This window comes from Oncorhynchus tshawytscha, unplaced genomic scaffold (assembly GCF_018296145.1).
Source record: "Oncorhynchus tshawytscha isolate Ot180627B unplaced genomic scaffold, Otsh_v2.0 Un_contig_3187_pilon_pilon, whole genome shotgun sequence".
In the NCBI taxonomy this organism is placed as follows: domain Eukaryota; kingdom Metazoa; phylum Chordata; class Actinopteri; order Salmoniformes; family Salmonidae; genus Oncorhynchus; species Oncorhynchus tshawytscha.
In genome coordinates, this window is record NW_024609130.1 from 91,582 (window position 1) to 111,763 (window position 20,182).

Below are 20,182 nucleotides of genomic sequence, written 5' to 3' on the forward strand. Positions count from 1 at the left end.
TGGAGTTAAAACCTCCAGGAAGGTCTCTCTCCAGGAACAGGGCTGGAGTTAAAACCTCCAGGAAGGTCTCTCTCCAGGAACAGGGCTGGAGTTAAAACCTCCAGGAAGGTCTCTCTCCAGGAACAGGGCTGGAGTTAAAACCTCCAGGAAGGTCTCTCTCCAGGAACAGGGCTGGAGTTAAAACCTCCAGGAAGGTCTCTCTCCAGGAACAGGGCTGGAGTTAAAACCTCCAGGAAGGTCTCTCTCCAGGAACAGGGCTGGAGTTAAAACCTCCAGGAAGGTCTCTCTCCAGGAACAGGGCTGGAGTTAAAACCTCCAGGAAGGTCTCTCCAGGAACAGGGCTGGAGTTAAAACCTCCAGGAAGGTCTCTCTCCAGGAACAGAGCTGGAGTTAAAACCTCCAGGAAGGTCTCTCTCCAGGAACAGGGCTGGAGTTAAAACCTCCAGGAAAGTCTCTCTCCAGGAACAGGGCTGGAGTTAAAACCTCCAGGAAGGTCTCTCTCCAGGAACAGGGCTGGAGTTAAAACCTTCAGGAAGGTCTCTCTCCAGGAACAGGGCTGGAGTTAAAACCTCCAGGAAGGTCTCTCTCCAGGAACAGGGCTGGAGTTAAAACCTCCAGGAAGGTCTCTCTCCAGGAACAGGGCTGGAGTTAAAACCTCCAGGAAGGTCTCTCTCCAGGAACAGGGCTGGAGTTAAAACCTCCAGGAAGGTCTCTCTCCAGGAACAGGGCTGGAGATGCTCTAGATGCTCAAGCACTATGGATTGTACTGCGGTCAAAGTAAAGTATTTCTTAAGGTACATGTCTGAGGTTGTTTTCGGTTCGTGATTTGTTGTGGAGTGGAGTTGCACTCTTCTCCTTGTTCTATAAGTGAGGAAACTGTAGCCTGGTCCCAGATCTGTTGATGCCCTTGACTACTCTGTCCTTGTCAAGCTAAACAAGGCAATGAGTAACGAAGCACGACATCGCAGAAACAGACTGTCAGTCAGTCAGCTAAGGACACTGCATATTGCTGAGTAAAGACGAAGATTGTGGATGAAACAAAACTAAACAAAGATGTCTGTTCAAACTGAACAAGGATGTCTAATCAAACTAAACAAAGATGTCTAATCAAACTGAACAAGGATGTCTAATCAAACTGAACAAGGATGTCTAATCAAACTGAACAAGGATGTCTAATCAAACTGAACAAGGATGTCTAATCAAACTGAACAAGGATGTCTAATCAAACTGAACAAGGATGTCTAATCAAACTGAACAAGGATGTCTAATCAAACTGAACAAGGATGTCTAATCAAACTGAAAAAGGATGTCTAATCAAACTGAACAAGGATGTCTAATCAAACTGAACAAGGATGGCTAATCAAACTGAACAAGGATGTCTAACCAAACTGAACAAGGATGTCTTTTCAAACAGAACATGACTTTTCCACAAATACTGAACATATTCTGGTTGATGATGGATTATACATTTATGAAATCAGATGACATTCATTTGTCTTTTTGCTCCAAAATCTCCTCCACATTGTCCTTTCTCTTCCTATTGGTCAGAATGTCCTCCACATTGTCCATTTTTTCTTCCTATTGGTCAGAATCTCTCCACATTGTCCTTTATTTTCCTATTGGTCAGAATCTCCTCCACATTGTCCTTTATTTTCCTATTGGTCAGAATTTCCTCCACATTGTCCTTTCTCTTCCTATTGGTCAGAATCTCCTCCACATTGCCCTTTCTCTTCCTATTGGTCAGAATCTCCTCCACATTGTCCTTTCTCTTCCTATTGGTCAGAATCTGCTGCTTGATAAATGAACAAGGAAACAAAACATCTGAAATAAATAAGACACATTTAATCATCCCGTTTTTTTTGTCAAAAGTAGTGGTCTCTAAACGGAGAGTCCTGTTTCAGTCCGTCTCCGTCCACCTGATTAGAGGAAGACCCATCAGTGCACTTGTCTCTCCATGTGCTTCAGTACTACGCGTGTCTGTCCTAAACGGTGCACCATGAAGGGAAAAGGGTGCTCTTCAGGACGTGGGCTGAAACTACCTCCATCTCAAGTCTTCTGGATCAGGGACAGAAGCCTCCTTGGTAAAACCACTGTAGTCCACGGGTAAGAGTTCACCAGTCCGCCGAGAGAACATCTAGAATTTTAGAAACAAGCGTTTCTTATTGAACGAGTTCAGCTAATCGCTCTCTGTTTTCAGTTTGTTTTCTTTTCCGTTCGGTGCCGAATGAACACACCCAGGCCTGTCTGTCTGTCTGTGCAGTCCTAGCGTTCTGGGGGTTGGTTTAGATGTGGAAGCTGTTGTGTTGGACGGTGAGGAACTGTAGACGGAGACTCTGAATACTGCTCACTATCCTCCTCTGGTGGCCAATCAGAGACACACCGATACGCCTGATGTCCCTGAGGACAAGAGACACAGACGAGTTAGGTTACTTGTTTAGAGGAGACACAGACACTATATGAGTTAGGTTAGCGGTTTAGAGGAGATACAGACACTATATGAGTTAGGTTCACTGTTTAGAGAGGATACAGACACTATATGAGTTAGGTTAACTGTTTAGAGAGGATACAGACACTATATGAGTTAGGTTCACTGTTTAGGATACAGACACTATATGAGTTAGGTTCAAATCAAATCAAATCAAATTTTATTTGTCACATACACATGGTTAGCAGATGTTAATGCGAGTGTAGCGAAATGCTTGTGCTTCTAGTTCCGACAATGCAGTAATAACGAGCAAGTAATCTAACTAACAATTCCAAAAAAAACTACTGTCATACACAGTGTAAGGGGATAAAGAATATGTACATAAGGATATATGAATGAGTGATGGTACAGAGCAGCATAGGCAAGATACAGTAGATGATATCGAGTACAGTATATACATATGAGATAAGTATGTAAACCAAGTGGCATAGTTAAAGTGGCTAGTGATACATGTATTACATAAGGATGCAGTCGATGATATAGAGTACAGTATCAACGTATGCATATGAGATGAACAATGTAGGGTAAGTAACATTATATAAGGTAGCATTGTTTAAAGTGGCTAGCGATACATTTACATCATTTCCCATCAATTCCCATGATTAAAGTGGCTGGAGTAGAGTCAGTGTCATTGACAGTGTGTTGGCAGTAGCCACTCAATGTTAGTGGTGGCTGTTTAACAGTCTGATGGCCTTGAGATAGAAGCTGTTTTTCAGTCTCTCGGTCCCAGCTTTGATGCACCTGTACTGACCTCGCCTTCTGGATGGCAGCGGGGTGAACAGGCAGTGGCTCGGGTGGTTGATGTCCTTGATGATCTTTATGGCCTTCCTGTAGCATCGGGTGGTGTAGGTGTCCTGGAGGGCAGGTAGTTTGCCCCGGTGATGCGTTGTGCAGACCTCACTACCCTCTGGAGAGCCTTACGGTTGAGGGCGGTGCAGTTGCCATACCAGGCGGTGATACAGCCCGCCAGGATGCTCTCGATTGTGCATCTGTAGAAGTTTGTGAGTGCTTTTGGTGACAAGCCGAATTTCTTCAGCCTCCTGAGGTTGAAGAGGCGCTGCTGCGCCTTCCTCACGATGCTGTCTGTGTGAGTGGACCAATTCAGTTTGTCTGTGATGTGTATGCCGAGGAACTTAAAACTTGCTACCCTCTCCACTACTGTTCCATCGATGTGGATGGGGGTGTTCCTCTGCTGTTTCCTGAAGTCCACAATCATCTCCTTAGTTTTGTTGACGTTGAGTGTGAGGTTATTTTCCTGACACCACACTCCGAGGGCCCTCACCTCCCTCCCTGTAGGCCGTCTCGTCGTTGTTGGTAATCAAGCCTACCACTGTTGTGTCGTCCGCAAACTTGATGATTGAGTTGGAGGCGTGCATGGCCACGCAGTCGTGGGTGAACAGGGAGTACAGGAGAGGGCTCAGAACGCACCCTTGTGGGGCCCCAGTGTTGAGGATCAGCGGGGAGGAGATGTTGTTGCCTACCCTCACCACCTGGGGGCGGCCCGTCAGGAAGTCCAGTACCCAGTTGCACAGGGCGGGGTCGAGACCCAGGGTCTCGAGCTTGATGACGAGCTTGGAGGGTACTATGGTGTTGAATGCCGAGCTGTAGTCGATGAACAGCATTCTCACATAGGTATTCCTCTTGTCCAGATGGGTTAGGGCAGTGTGCAGTGTGGTTGAGATTGCATCGTCTGTGGACCTATTTGGGCGGTAAGCAAATTGGAGTGGGTCAAGGGTGTCAGGTAGGGTGGAGGTGATATGGTCCTTGACTAGTCTCTCAAAGCACTTCATGATGACGGATGTGAGTGCTACGGGGCGGTAGTCGTTTAGCTCAGTTACCTTAGCTTTCTTGGGAACAGGAACAATGGTGGCCCTCTTGAAGCATGTGGGAACAGCAGGCTGGTATAGGGATTGATTGAATATGTCCGTAAACACACCGGCCAGCTGGTCTGCGCATGCTCTGAGGGCGCGGCTGGGGATGCTGTCTGGGCCTGCAGCCTTGCGAGGGTTAACACGTTTAAATGTCTTACTCACTTCGGCTGCAGTGAAGGAGAGACCGCATGTTTCCGTTGCAGGCCGTGTCAGTGGCACTGTATTGTCCTCAAAGCGGGCAAAAAAGTTATTTAGTCTGCCTGGGAGCAAGACATCCTGGTCCGTGACTGGGCTGGGTTTCTTCCTGTAGTCCGTGATTGACTGTAGACCCTGCCACATACCTCTTGTGTCTGAGCCGTTGAATTGAGATTCTACTTTGTCTCTGTACTGGCGCTTAGCTTGTTTGATAGCCTTGCGGAGGGAATAGCTGCACTGTTTGTATTCAGTCATGTTACCAGACACCTTGCCCTGATTAAAAGCAGTGGTTCGTGCCTTCAGTTTCACACGAATGCTGCCATCAATCCACGGTTTCTGGTTAGGGAATGTTTTAATCGTTGCTATGGGAACGACATCTTCAACGCACGTTCTAATGAACTCGCACACCGTATCAGCATATTCGTCAATGTTGTTGTCTGACGCAATACGAAACATCTCCCAGTCCACGTGATGGAAGCAGTCTTGGAGTGTGGAGTCAGCTTGGTCGGACCAGCGTTGGACAGACCTCAGCGTGGGAGCTTCTTGTTTTAGTTTCTGTCTGTAGGCAGGGATCAACAAAATGGAGTCGTGGTCAGCTTTTCCGAAAGGGGGGCGGGGCAGGGCCTTATATGCGTCGCGGAAGTTAGAGTAACAATGATCCAGGGTCTTTCCACCCCTGGTTGCGCAATCGATATGCTGATAAAATTTAGGGAGTCTTGTTTTAGTGTTTAGGTTCACTGTTTAGAGAGGATACAGACACTATATGAGTTAGGTTCACTGTTTAGAGAGGATACAGACACTATATGAGTTAGGTTAACTGTTTAGAGAGGATACAGACACTATATGAGTTAGGTTAACTGTTTAGAGAGGATACAGACACTATATGAGTTAGGTTCACTGTTTAGAGAGGATACAGACACTATATGAGTTAGGTTCACTGTTTAGAGAGGATACAGACACTATATGAGTTAGGTTAACTGTTTAGAGAGGATACAGACACTATATGAGTTAGGTTCACTGTTTAGAGAGGATACAGACACTATATGAGTTAGGTTAACTGTTTAGAGAGGATACAGACACTATATGAGTTAGGTTCACTGTTTAGAGAGGATACAGACACTATATGAGTTAGGTTAACTGTTTAGAGAGGATACAGACACTATATGAGTTAGGTTAACTGTTTAGAGGAGATACAGACACTATATGAGTTAGGTTAACTGTTTAGAGAGGATACAGACACTATATGAGTTAGGTTCACTGTTTAGGATACAGACACTATATGAGTTAGGATAACTGTTTAGGATACAGACACTATATGAGTTAGGTTCACTGTTTAGAGAGGATACAGACACTATATGAGTTAGGTTAACTGTTTAGAGAGGATACAGACACTATATGAGTTAGGTTCACTGTTTAGGATACAGACACTATATGAGTTAGGTTCACTGTTTAGAGAGGATACAGACACTATATGAGTTAGGTTAACTGTTTAGGATACAGACACTATATGAGTTAGGTTAACTGTTTAGAGAGGATACAGACACTATATGAGTTAGGTTAACTGTTTAGAGAGGATACAGACACTATATGAGTTAGGTTAACTGTTTAGAGAGGATACAGACACTATATGAGTTAGGTTAACTGTTTAGAGAGGATACAGACACTATATGAGTTAGGTTCACTGTTTAGAGAGGATACAGACACTATATGAGTTAGGTTAACTGTTTAGAGAGGATACAGACACTATATGAGTTAGGTTAACTGTTTAGGATACAGACACTATATGAGTTAGGTTAACTGTTTAGAGAGGATACAGACACTATATGAGTTAGGATAACTGTTTAGAGAGGATACAGACACTATATGAGTTAGGTTCACTGTTTAGAGAGGATACAGACACTATATGAGTTAGGTTAACTGTTTAGAGAGGATACAGACACTATATGAGTTAGGTTAACTGTTTAGAGAGGATACAGACACTATATGAGTTAGGTTAACTGTTTAGAGAGGATACAGACACTATATGAGTTAGGTTCACTGTTTAGAGAGGATACAGACACTATATGAGTTAGGTTAAGGTTAACTGTTTAGGATACAGACACTATATGAGTTAGGTTAACTGTTTAGAGAGGATACAGACACTATATGAGTTAGGTTAACTGTTTAGAGAGGATACAGACACTATATGAGTTAGGTTCACTGTTTAGAGAGGATACAGACACTATATGAGTTAGGTTAACTGTTTAGAGAGGATACAGACACTATATGAGTTAGGTTAACTGTTTAGGATACAGACACTATATGAGTTAGGTTAACTGTTTAGAGAGGATACAGACACTATATGAGTTAGGTTAACTGTTTAGAGAGGATACAGACACTATATGAGTTAGGATAACTGTTTAGGATACAGACACTATATGAGTTAGGTTAACTGTTTAGAGAGGATACAGACACTATATGAGTTAGGTTCACTGTTTAGAGAGGATACAGACACTATATGAGTTAGGTTAACTGTTTAGAGAGGATACAGACACTATATGAGTTAGGATAACTGTTTAGAGAGGATACAGACACTATATGAGTTAGGTTAACTTAACTGTTTAGAGAGGATACAGACACTATATGAGTTAGGTTAACTTAACTGTTTAGAGAGGATACAGACACTATATGAGTTAGGTTAACTGTTTAGAGAGGATACAGACACTATATGAGTTAGGTTAACTGTTTAGAGAGGATACAGACACTATATGAGTTAGGTTCACTGTTTAGAGAGGATACAGACACTATATGAGTTAGGTTAACTGTTTAGAGAGGATACAGACACTATATGAGTTAGGTTAACTGTTTAGAGAGGATACAGACACTATATGAGTTAGGTTAACTTAACTGTTTAGAGAGGATACAGACACTATATGAGTTAGGATAACTGTTTAGAGAGGATACAGACACTATATGAGTTAGGTTAACTTAACTGTTTAGAGAGGATACAGACACTATATGAGTTAGGTTAACTTAACTGTTTAGAGAGGATACAGACACTATATGAGTTAGGTTCACTGTTTAGAGAGGATACAGACACTATATGAGTTAGGTTCACTGTTTAGAGAGGATACAGACACTATATGATTTAGGTTAACTGTTTAGAGAGGATACAGACACTATATGAGTTAGGTTCACTGTTTAGAGAGGATACAGACACTATATGAGTTAGGTTAACTGTTTAGAGAGGATACAGACACTATATGAGTTAGGATAACTGTTTAGAGAGGATACAGACACTATATGAGTTAGGTTAACTGTTTAGAGAGGATACAGACACTATATGAGTTAGGTTCACTGTTTAGAGAGGATACAGACACTATATGAGTTAGGTTAACTGTTTAGAGAGGATACAGACACTATATGAGTTAGGTTAACTGTTTAGAGAGGATACAGACACTATATGAGTTAGGTTAACTGTTTAGAGGAGATACAGACACTATATGAGTTAGGTTCACTGTTTAGAGAGGATACAGACACTATATGAGTTAGGTTCACTGTTTAGAGAGGATACAGACACTATATGAGTTAGGTTCACTGTTTAGAGAGGATACAGACACTATATGAGTTAGGTTAACTGTTTAGAGAGGATACAGACACTATATGAGTTAGGTTCACTGTTTAGAGAGGATACAGACACTATATGAGTTAGGTTAACTGTTTAGGATACAGACACTATATGAGTTAGGTTCACTGTTTAGGATACAGACACTATATGAGTTAGGTTCACTGTTTAGGATACAGACACTATATGAGTTAGGTTAACTGTTTAGAGAGGATACAGACACTATATGAGTTAGGTTAACTGTTTCGAGGAGATACAGTACATCAGTTAGATTAACTTAATAACTGAAGTTTGGTTCCTAAACGCGTGTGGTAGCAGAATCAGAATCCTTTAGGTAACATTTATAAATAAGATGTTTTATTCATTTTCACAAGTATGTTTATGTAGGAAAAGGTACTTTTCCCATTGGGGAGAGGTTAGGCTTGTCTTCTTATGGGAATGTGTCTAACTATTTACATGTCCCCTCTGAGGTTGCCCTTATCTTGATTTAGTATATGGCCTAGGAGGCTCACTGTCTCTCTGTAATCTTGTCCAGGAGGGGGTGTATTTGATATATGCCATTGGATGAGGTCATGTTTTTGGTCCTAAGTGGTACCAAGAATGAGATAAGAACTTAGTTTAGGAGACCAAACTGAACGATAATTTATAGCCAATGCTGTCTGGCTATGTGTGTCTTTGCTATAAAGGATCTCAGTTGCCAATGTGTAAGCACTCTCAGAGAATTCATTTATAGACACTGAATTGATCTGAGAGTCAAACAGGGCTATAGTGAAGCTCATATAATTAAAGATGGACTTTATGATAACTCTGACTTGTGTGTGGTTTGCTCTCTCATGATTTGGTAATACAGGAAATTTCCACGACATTTGGCGACGAGGATAGGATAATGAATCTTCACTCGGTGACCGTTCCTGACGATCTAGGTAAATAAATCATGCACGAGTGATCCCTCAAACTTGGGATCTTAGGGAAACGACACTTCGGAAATGAAGCAGATGGACCAACCTTTGATCTGAGAGGAAGCGAGCCGAGTGGATACCACATCTCGAACTGAGTTTTTTTTAAAGAGGTGAGCGAACCACACACTTGAAGTCAAGTTTTTTAAATATGCCTCTGTTACGTATACTCTAAGTGTGAATTCCTTTGTAAGGAGCGCACCTCGGAGGCGTAAGCAGGGCCGAGTCAGAGGAGAGTAATCTGAGAGTTTGTGGACTCAAAAGATACTCTGCCACTGTCCGGTTGCGAGTGACCAAGAGCTGTCTTGACACTGAATTGATCACAGTGGGGATTGGTGAGGTCTGTAGGGGTGAGGGGCCAGGGGACTGTGTGTTCTGTGTGAAACAGGGTACTTGGTGAAGCCCTATTGGAAGAAGGACCTCACTCTGTGTGTCTGTGTGATTGTCTAAGTGACCCTCAGAAGTGGTGAATTCCAATTATTTTAAATGTGCTAGCCAGGAATGCCCTGGGTTACTCTGTGTGAGTATTTTGTTATGGGATCACTAGGTAATAGTTGTCGGACCATTCTGTGTGAGCGGGGTAGGTTGACTCTGTGTGAGTAACCTTTCAAGGATGTTCTGATGTTCTGTGTGAACGTCTGACCAGTTCTATGTGAACATCTGACCAATCCTGTGTGGGTGATCCTTAAAGTTCTGTGTGAACATCTGACCAGTTCTGTGTGAACATCTGACCAATCCTGGTGTGGGTGATCCTTAAAGTTCTGTGTGAACATCTGACCAATCCTGTGTGGGTGATCCTTAAAGTTCTGTGTGAACATCTGACCAGTTCTGTGTGAACATCTGAACAACCAATCCTGTGTGGGTGATCCTGAAAGTTCTGTGTGAACATCTGACCAACATCTGACCAATCCTGTGTGGGTGATCCTTAAAGTTCTGTGTGGACATCTGACCAATCCTGTGTGGGTGATCCTGAAAGTTCTGTGTGAACATCTGACCAATCCTGTGTGGGTGATCCTGAAAGTTCTGTGTGAACATCTGACCAATCCTGTGTGGGTGATCCTTAAAGTTCTGTGTGAACATCTGACCAATCCTGTGTGGGTGATCCTTAAAGTTCTGTGTGAACATCTGACCAATCCTGTGTGGGTGATCCTTAAAGTTCTGTGTGAACATCTGACCAATCCTGTGTGGGTGATCCTTAAAGTTCTGTGTGAACATCTGACCAATCCTGTGTGGGTGATCCTTAAAGTTCTGTGTGAACATCTGAAAGTTCTGTTCTGTTGAACATCTGACCAATCCTGTGTGGGTGATCCTTAAAGTTCTGTGTGAACATCTGACCAATCCTGTGTGGGTGATCCTGAAAGTTCTGTGTGAGTACCTAAGATTTCTTACGTTTTATATGGATTCTGTGAATTATTTGAAATTATGATGAATTGTATGCGTATATAATCAGTTACTAGAGATTTGATAAAGTAATGCTGAGAATATAATTAGATACAATTTAAACCACCCATTCGTAGACGTACGTAGGTTTTGAGTTGGTATCTTAAATGGATAATTTGATGAAGATGAGGTTTTAAGCACTATTAAACTAGTCTACAAAATCTGGGAAATTGAGCTCTAGAAACTGTAGTGTCCACTTTTGGTTATCTTACCCTAACGATGTAACTATAAAATGCATATTGATTATCTCCGTCTGGGTACAACATTTGAAATGTCATAGATGTTGGTGAGGGTCTGGGCAGGGTGAAGTTGTGGATGTTGGTGAGGGTCTGGGCAGGGTGATGTTGTGGATGTTGGTGAGGGTCTGGGCAGGGTGATGTTGTGGATGTTGGTGAGGGTCTGGGCAGGGTGATGTTGTGGATGTTGGTGAGGGGCAGGGTGATGTTGTGGATGTTAGTGAGGGTCTGAGCAGGGTGATGTTGTGGATGTTGGTGAGGGTCTGGGCAGGGTGATGTTGTGGATGTTGGTGAGGGTCTGGGCAGGTTGATGTTGTGGATGATGGTGAGGGTGTGGGCAGGGTGATGTTGGTGAGGGTCTGGGCAGGGTGATGTTGTGGTTGTTGGTGAGGGTCTGGGCTGGGTGATGTTGGTGAGGGTCTGAGCAGGGTGATGTTGTGGATGTTGGCGAGGGTCTGGGCAGGGTGATGTCGTAGATGTTGGTGAGAGTCTGGGCAAGGTGATGTTGTGGATGTTGGTGAGGGTCTGGGCAGGGTGATTTTGTGGATGTTGGTGAGGGTCTGGGCAGGGTGATGTTGGTGAGGGTCTGGGCAGGGTGATGTTGGTGAGGGTCTGGGCAGGGTGATGATGGTGAGGGTCTGGGCAGGGTGATGTTGTGGATGTTGGTGAGGGTCTGGGCAGGGTGATGTTGTGGATGTTGGTGAGGGTCTGGGCAGGGTGATGTTGGTGAGGGTCTGGGCAGGGTGATGTTGGTGAGGGTCTGGGCAGGGTGATGTTGTGGATGAGGGTCTGGGCAGGGTGATGTTGTGGATGTTGGTGAGGGTCTGGGCAGGGTGATGAGGGTCTGGGCAGGGGTGATGTTGGTGGTCTGGGCAGGGTGATGTTGTGGATGAGGGTCTGGGCAGGGTGATGTTGTGAGGGGCAGGGTGATGTTGTGGATGTTAGTGAGGGTCTGGGCAGGGTGATGTTGTGGATGTTGGTGAGGGTCTGGGCAGGGTGATGTTGTGGATGTTGGTGAGGGTCTGAGCAGGGTGATGTTGTTGTGGAGGGTGATGTTGTGGATTGGTGAGGGTCTGGGCAGGGTGATGTTGTGGATGTTGGTGAGGGTCTGGGCAGGGTGATGTTGTGGATGTTGGTGAGGGTCTGGGCAGGGTGATGTTGTGGATGTTGGTGAGGGTCTGGGCAGGGTGATGTTGTGGATGTTGGTGAGGGTCTGGGCAGGGTGATGTTGTGGATGTAGGTGAGGGTCTGGGCAGGGTGATGTTGTGGATGTTGGTGAGGTTAGTTTGGTATGCATGGGTGATGCATTGTGGATTGTAAAAATAAAAACAAATAAATAAATAAGATGAACTCAATAATACACAGTAGATTGATGTATATTGACTAAATAAATAATCTCTAGTCAGAATACAGGGAATAGGCTGCTATTTTGGAAGCAGCCGGTATCTCCTGATCCACTCACTCTATACTCATGGTGGAGACAGAGTCCAGGGTGGTGAACCCTGCTGCCAGGAACTGGTTCTTGTATTGGCTCATCTTGATGGAGTCCAGCCAATCACCGATGGAGATGAACAGAGGGTAGTCCGGCACGTCCTCCAGTGATTCTGGAAAACTGAGTCGATACAGAGAGGAAGAGAAATGGGAGATATGAGAGACTGAGCTGGTGGTGCCAAACGCTTAGGTTACTAGCTGCTAATAGGCCAGCCAAACGCTTAGGTTACTAGCTGCTAACAGGCCAGCCAAATGCTTAGGTTACTAGCTGCTAACAGGCCAGCCAAACGCTTAGGTTACTAGCTGCTAATAGGCCAGCCAAATGCTTACTGGTTATTAGCTGCTAACAGGCCAGCCAAACGCTTAGGTTACTAGCTGCTAATTCAGGCCAGCCAAATGCTTAGGTTACTAGCTGCTAACAGGCCAGCCAAATGCTTAGGTTACTAGCTGCTAACAGGCCAGCCAAATGCTTAGGTTACTAGCTGCTAACAGGCCAGCCAAATGCTTAGGTTACTAGAGCTGCTAACAGGCCAGCCAAATGCTTAGGTTACTAGCTGCTAACAGGCCAGCCAAATGCTTAGGTTACTAGCTGCTAACAGGCCAGCCAAATGCTTAGGTTACTAGCTGCTAACAGGCCAGCCAAATGCTTAGGTTACTAGCTGCTAACAGGCCAGCCAAATGCTTAGGTTATTAGCTGCTAACAGGCCAGCCAAATGCTTAGGTTACTAGCTGCTAACAGGCCAGCCAAATGCTTAGGTTACTAGCTGCTAACAGGCCAGCCAAATGCTTAGGTTACTAGCTGCTAACAGGCCAGCCAAATGCTTAGGTTACTAGCTGCTAACAGGCCAGCCAAATGCTTAGGTTACCTAGCTACTATAACCAGGTTGGGTTGATAATATAACAGGCCATGACCAAATGGGTTGATAATAGCTGCTAATATGGGTTGATAATAGACCAGGATGGGTTGATAATAACGGCATGGGTTGATAATATGCAGGATGGGTTGATAATATGACCAGGATGGGTTGATAATATGGGTTGATAATATGACCAGGATGGGTTGCTAATAGGGTTGATAATATGACTTGGGTTGATAATATGACCAGGATGGGCTGATAATATAACAGGCCAGCCAAATGACCTTAGGTTATAATATAACCAGGATGGGTTGATAATATAACCAGGATGGGTTGATACTATAACCAGGATGGGTTGATAAATGACCAGGATAGGTTGATAATATAACCAGGCCAGCCAAATGCCAGGATGGGTTGATAACACGACCAGGATGGGTTGATAATATAATCAGGATGGGTTGATAATATAATCAGGATGGGTTGATAATGCCAGGATGGGTTGCTAATAACCAGGCCATGGGCCAAATATGGGTTGATAATATGACCAGGATGGGTTGACAAATGACCAGGATGGGTTGATAATATGGGTTGATAATATGACCAGGATGGGTTGATAATATGGGTTGATAATATGACCAGGATGGGTTGATAATATGACCAGGATGGGTTGATAATATAACCAGGATGGGTTGATAATATGACCAGGATGGGTTGATAATATAACCAGGATGGGTTGATAATATAACCAGGATGGGTTGATACTATAACCAGGATGGGTTGATAATACGACCAGGATGGGTTGATAATATAATCAGGATGGGTTGATAATATAATCAGGATGGGTTGATAATACGACCAGGATGGGTTGATAATATAACCAGGATGGGTTGATAATATGACCAAGATTGTGCCTTTGGCTTCTGGACAACGAAAGAAAGTTGATATGAAATGCTGGTGAGAAATAATACTATGAGGAAGTCTTTATATAATAACGGCCTCTACGTTTCTACGGATGGATATTGGCCAGGCTACCTCGAAGCTAGACATGCCTTATTAATTGAACTGAAGTTAAATGTTTCAAGGTTTCAAACAATTATACTGCCTCAAGATCCCATTATAGCCTATGAACACGAATGGCGAATGGGAATCAAGCTTTAATTCCGAGTTGAGATTGAGAAATAAAAAAAAGTGGTTCTTTTTAATTTGAGATTGAATTTAGAATGGTTATTTGTTGAACAGTGACTGGGCTGGCCAATGACTGGGCTGACCAATGACTGGGCTGGCCAATGACTGGGCTGACCAATGACTGGGCTGGCCAGTGACTGGGCTGACCGATGACTGGGCTGGCCAATGACTGGGCTGGCCAACGAGACTGGGCTGGCTAATGACTGGGCTGGCCAATGACTGGGCTGACTAATGACTGGGCTGACCAATGACTGGGCTGGCTAATGACTGGGCTGGCTAATGACTGGGCTGGCCAATGACTGGGCTGGCCAATGACTGGGCTGGCTAATGACTGGGCTGGCCAATGACTGGGCTGACCAATGACTGGGCTGACTAATGACTGGGCTGACCAATGACTGGGCTGGCTAATGACTGGGCTGGCCAATGACTGGGCTGACCAATGACTGGGCTGGCCAATGACTGGGCTGGCTAATGACTGGGCTGGCCAATGACTGGGCTGGCTAATGACTGGGCTGACCAATGACTGGGCTGGCTAATGACTGGGCTGGCCAATGACTGGGCTGACCAATGACTGGGCTGGCCAATGACTGGGCTGGCTAATGACTGGGCTGGCCAATGACTGGGCTGGCTAATGACTGGGCTGACCAATGACTGGGCTGGCTAATGACTGGGCTGGCCAATGACTGGGCTGACTAATGACTGGGCTGACCAATGACTGGGCTGGCTAATGACTGGGCTGACTAATGACTGGGCTGGCCAATGACTGGGCTGGCTAATGACTGGGCTGGCTAATGACTGGGCTGACCAATGACTGGGCTGGCCAACGAGACTGGGCTGGCTAATGACTGGGCTGACCAATGACTGGGCTGACCAATGACTGGGCTGAACAATAACTGGGCCAACGAGACTGGGCTGACCAATAACTGGGCTGACCAATAACTGGGCCGACCAATGACTGGGCTGACCAATGACTGGGCTGACCAATAACTGGGCCGACCAATGACTGGGCTGACCAATGACTGGGCTGGCCAATGACTGGGCTGACCAATGACTGGGCTGACCAATGACTGGGCCGACCAATGACTGGGAACAGAGCACATTGCTCTGGTGCTGTCTGACAGGATATTCTGCTCCTATAACTAGACTATGTACTGTATTCTGCTCCTATAACTAGACTATGTACTGTATTCTACTCCTCTAACTAGACTATGTACTGTATCTGCTCCTCTAACTAGACTATGTACTGTATTCTACTCCTATAACTAGACTATGTACTGTATTCTGCTCCTATAACTAGACTATGTACTGTATCTGCTCCTCTAACTAGACTATGTACTGTATTCTACTCCTATAACTAGACTATGTACTGTATTCTGCTCCTATAACTAGACTATGTACTGTATTCTACTCCTCTAACTAGACTATGTACTGTATTCTACTCCTCTAACTAGACTATGTACTGTATCTGCTCCTCTAACTAGACTATGTACTGTATTCTGCTCCTATAACTAGACTATGTACTGTATTCTACTCCTCTAACTAGACTATGTACTGTATTCTACTCCTCTAACTAGACTATGTACTGTATTCTACTCCTCTAACTAGACTATGTACTGTATTCTACTCCTCTAACTAGACTATGTACTGTATTCTGCTCCTATAACTAGACTATGTACTGTATCTACTCCTATAACTAGACTATGTTCTGTATTCTGCTCCTATAACTAGACTATGTACTGTATCTGCTCCTATAACTAGACTATGTACTGTATTCTACTCCTCTAACTAGACTATGTACTGTATTCTACTCCTATAACTAGACTATGTACTGTATTCTGTGTGATAAATAACATACACGAGGACTCAAACGTATTTCCGGCGGCTAACCGATTAACTGTTGACCGTTAGCATCCCTACAGTAGATACAATACAATGGCACTTTATTGTCCGTCGAAACTGAAATGTGGATGGGAGGTTGACCTCTGACCCTAACCCCTGGATGTTGTCTATGGATTGGTTGATTGGTTGTTCTTATGTGTGTACGTGGTCCACTAGTGTTAGCTGACTACTGGGCTTAGGGGTCAGAGATTAGGGTCAGGAATCAGGGTTAGGTTCAGAGGTTAGGGTCAGGGCTTAGGGATCAGGGTTAGGGTCAGGGATCAGGGTTAGGGTCAGCGGGCAGGGGTCAGGGGTTAGGGATCAGGGTTAGAAGTTAGGGGTCTGGGTTTAGGCTCAGGGTCAGCGGTCAGGGTCAGATGTTAGGGTCAGGGATCAGGGTTAGGGTCAGAAGTTAGGGGTCAGGGGTTAGGGTCAGGGGTTAGGGTCAGGGATTAGGGGAAAGGGTTAGAGGTTAGGGTCAGAGGTAAGGGTTGGAGTCAGGAATAAGGGTCAGAGGTTGGGGAAAGGCTTAGGCTCAGCTGTCAGGGTAAGAGGTTAGGGGTAAGGGTGAGGGTCAGAGTCAGAGGTGAGGGTTAGGGTCAGGGATAAGGGTCAGAGGTTAGTGGCAGTGGTTAGGGTCAGGGGTTAGGATCAGATATTAGGTTCAAGGGTTAGTGGTAAGGGTCAGAGGTTAGGGTCAGGGATTAGGTTCAGGGGTTAGGGTCAACGTAAGGGTAATATGTTAGGGCTCAGGGGTTACCTGTTGTCCACCAGTGTCAGTAGACTAGTGGGGTTCCTGATGAGTTTATCCAGGAAGGAGACCAGGCTGTTGAAGTGAGGTCTCTGCCCTCTCTCCTTCTGCCAGCAGTGGAGCATCAACTGGTGCAGAACCCCAGGACAGTCCATGGGGACAGGGAGACGGTAACCCTCCTCTATAGACAGGATCACCTGTAATGTAGAACCACAGGACAGTCCATGGGGACAGGGAGACGGTAACCCTCCTCTATAGACAGGATCACCTGTAATGTAGAACCACAGGACAGTCCATGGGGACAGGGAGACGGTAACCCTCCTCTATAGACAGGATCACCTGTAATGTAGAACCACAGGACAGTCCATGGGGACAGGGAGACGGTAACCCTCCTCTATAGACAGGATCACCTGTAATGTAGAACCACAGGACAGTCCATGGGGACAGGGAGACGGTAACCCTCCTCTATAGACAGGATCACCTGTAATGTAGAACCACAGGACAGTCCATGGGGACAGGGAGACGGTAACCCTCCTCTATAGACAGGATCACCTGTAATGTAGAACCACAGGACAGTCCATGGGGACAGGGAGACGGTAACCCTCCTCTATAGACAGGATCACCTGCCAGGGAAGAGATCACAGGTTACACTCATAGGGCAAAGATGAACACCTTTTCACTCAGAACTTGTCAGCATGGAGTGACCATATAGAGTTCCAAATGATGATGAAACTTTCACCTAGCCTATCAGAGAGCAAGATATATCTACTATTACCATAATGCAAAAACCTGTCAGATCTTGTCAGAGTGACTAAGGGTCCATTTGGGATTTGGCCATAGAACACCATAACTCACATCCTGATTGGACAAGAGGGAATAACAGAACATTAGAACTCACATCCTGATTGGACAAGAGGGAATAACAGAACACCATAACTCACATCCTGATTGGACAAGAGGGAATAGCAGAACACCATAACTCACATCCTGATTGGACAAGAGGGAATAACAGAACATTAGAACTCACATCCTGGTTGGACAAGAGGGAATAACAGAACACCAGAACTCCCATCCTGATTGGACAAGAGGGAATAACAGAACATTAGAACTCACATCCTGATTGGACATCTCCCAGTAAGGTCTCTCCCCGTACGACATCACTTCCCACATGACGATGCCGTAGCTCCAGACGTCGGAGGCTGAAGAGAACTTCCTGTAGGTGATGGCCTCGGGAGCTGTCCAACGGACCGGGATCTTATCCCCCTGGACAGAGGACAGAAATAAAACCTGGGTCAAACAGCAACTATATAGAGCACTTCTATTAACCAGGACCCTATGGACTGAAGTCTAACCCCTATATAGTACACTTCTATTAACCAGGACCCTATGGACTGAAGTATAACCCCTATATAGTACACTTCTATTAACCAGGACCCTATGGACTGAAGTCTATCCCCTATATAGTACACTTCTATTAACCAGGACCCTATGGACTGAAGTCTAACCCCTATATAGTACACTTCTATTAACCAGGACCCTATGGACTGAAGTCTAACCCCTATATTGTACACTTCTATTAACCAGGACCCTATGGACTGAAGTCTAACCCCTATATAGTACACTTCTATTAACCAGGACCCTATGGACTGAAGTCTAACCCTATATAGTACACTTCTATTAACCAGGACCCTATGGACTGAAGTCTATCCCCTATATAGTACACTTCTATTAGCCAGGACCCTATGGACTGAAGTCTATCCCCTATATAGTACACTTCTATTAACCAGGACCCTATGGACTGAAGTTAAACACCTTACACACACCCCACACACACACACACACTCCTTACCATGGTGTTATATGCAGGCTCAGGGTGGTCCTCTAGGACTCTGGACAGGCCGAAGTCAGACACCTTACACACCAGACCCTCATCTACCAGGATGTTGCGAGCGGCCAGGTCACGGTGCACGTAGCCCAAGTCAGACAGGTAGGTCATCCCTGACGCCACGCCATGCAGCATCCCCACCAGCTGGACCACTGTGAAGTGGCCATCATGCTGCTGGAGAGGGAGAGAGAGAGAGGACATACTTCAGACATGACATAAAGTATCATGCTGCTGGAGAGAGGAGGGAGAGGGAGAGGAGAGAGAGAGAGAGAGAGAGAGAGAGAGAGACAGAGAGGGAGAGGGAGAGGAGAGGGAGAGAGACAGAGAGACAGAGAGAGAGAGAGAGGACAGACAGAGAGAGGAAAACTTCATACATGACAAAGTATCATGCTGCTGGAGAGAGAGAGGGGAGAGAGAGAGAGAGGGAGAGAGGGAGGAGTGAGAGGGGGGAGAGAGAGAGGGGAGAGAGAGGGAGAGAGAGAGAGAGAGAGGGAGAGAGAGTGAGCGAGAGAGAGACAGAGAGAGGGAGAGAGAGAGAGAGAGAGAGAGAGAGGACAGACTTCCTACATGACATAGAGTATCTGTAGTAATCAGTTTGTATAGGAGTCACTCTCACCCTCAGAAAAGAGTCCAGGGATCCGTTCTCCATGTATTCACCACAATCATCACAGGTCTGCCTGGTGAAACAGAGAAACACAAAGTCATTACTTAACCCAGATAAAAACCACCTCTGAAAAGGGACGTATCATTTAGAATCAAATGTTAAATACGGTGTTCCACAAGGCTCAGTGCTGGACCCACTATAGTTGACTTTAACGGAGGTAGTTATTTCTCCCATGTTCTACGCCATGCTGATCCATACAGCAGGATTCTCTTACTCTTGGTGACCACTCCTTCCAGCCGTATGATGTTGGGGTTGTCAAACTGTCCCATGATGGAGGCCTCTCTGAGGGAAGTCTCTTCTCTGGGGCTCCACGTAGCCTCCCTTCAGGGTCTTAATGGCCACCGGGATCTCCTTCTGACCTGGGGTACGCAGACACCCGCTGCACACCTCCCCCGAACTCACCTGGTTGGAGGACAGGTACACACACACACACACATCAACATGAGTCATTTAGCAGACTCTTATCCAGGCCACTTACAGGAAGTGCATTCCAACTATACGTTGAGTAGAGAAAACAACCAAACACATATCAGTTTGCCAGGAAGTAGACCTTTCTTTTGAAATAGTCAGTCAACACACCAAGAATGCTTAAACAGATCCTTATTGATTTAGGCCAGTCACTGTCTACAGTGCCTAAATTAGACTGAATACTGTCTAGTTGGAAGATTCACCCTGGTGATGAGT

The 20,182-nt window shown here is 45.1% G+C and overlaps 1 protein-coding gene across 1 annotated transcript; it reads right to left on the bottom strand.

Moving 5' to 3' along the window:
• Positions 1–1,975: 1,975 nt before the first annotated feature.
• On the bottom strand, positions 1,976–19,767 carry LOC121844316 (ephrin type-A receptor 6-like). The gene is made up of 7 exons (XM_042314253.1): positions 19,697–19,767; positions 19,451–19,511; positions 18,799–19,008; positions 18,063–18,212; positions 16,959–17,146; positions 12,250–12,399; positions 1,976–2,397 (listed from the first exon to the last, which is right to left on the bottom strand). Exons 1-7 carry the CDS (start codon positions 19,765–19,767, stop codon positions 2,283–2,285), a joined length of 945 nt encoding a protein of 314 aa, XP_042170187.1. The 3' UTR covers positions 1,976–2,282.
• Positions 19,768–20,182: the final 415 nt, after the last annotated feature.

Bases quoted from the DNA above. Each gene is read 5' to 3' on its own strand.
- LOC121844316 (XM_042314253.1), bottom strand. From the start codon at position 19,767: ATGGGACAGTTTGACAACCCCAACATCATACGGCTGGAAGGAGTGGTC. The intron at 19,512-19,696 runs GTATGGATCAGC...CTGTTTCACCAG, and splicing joins AAGAGTAAGAGAATCCTGCT to GCAGACCTGTGATGATTGTG. The intron at 2,398-12,249 runs GTGAGTGGATCA...TCTTGTCCTCAG, and splicing joins GTCTCCACCATGAGTATAGA to GGACATCAGGCGTATCGGTG.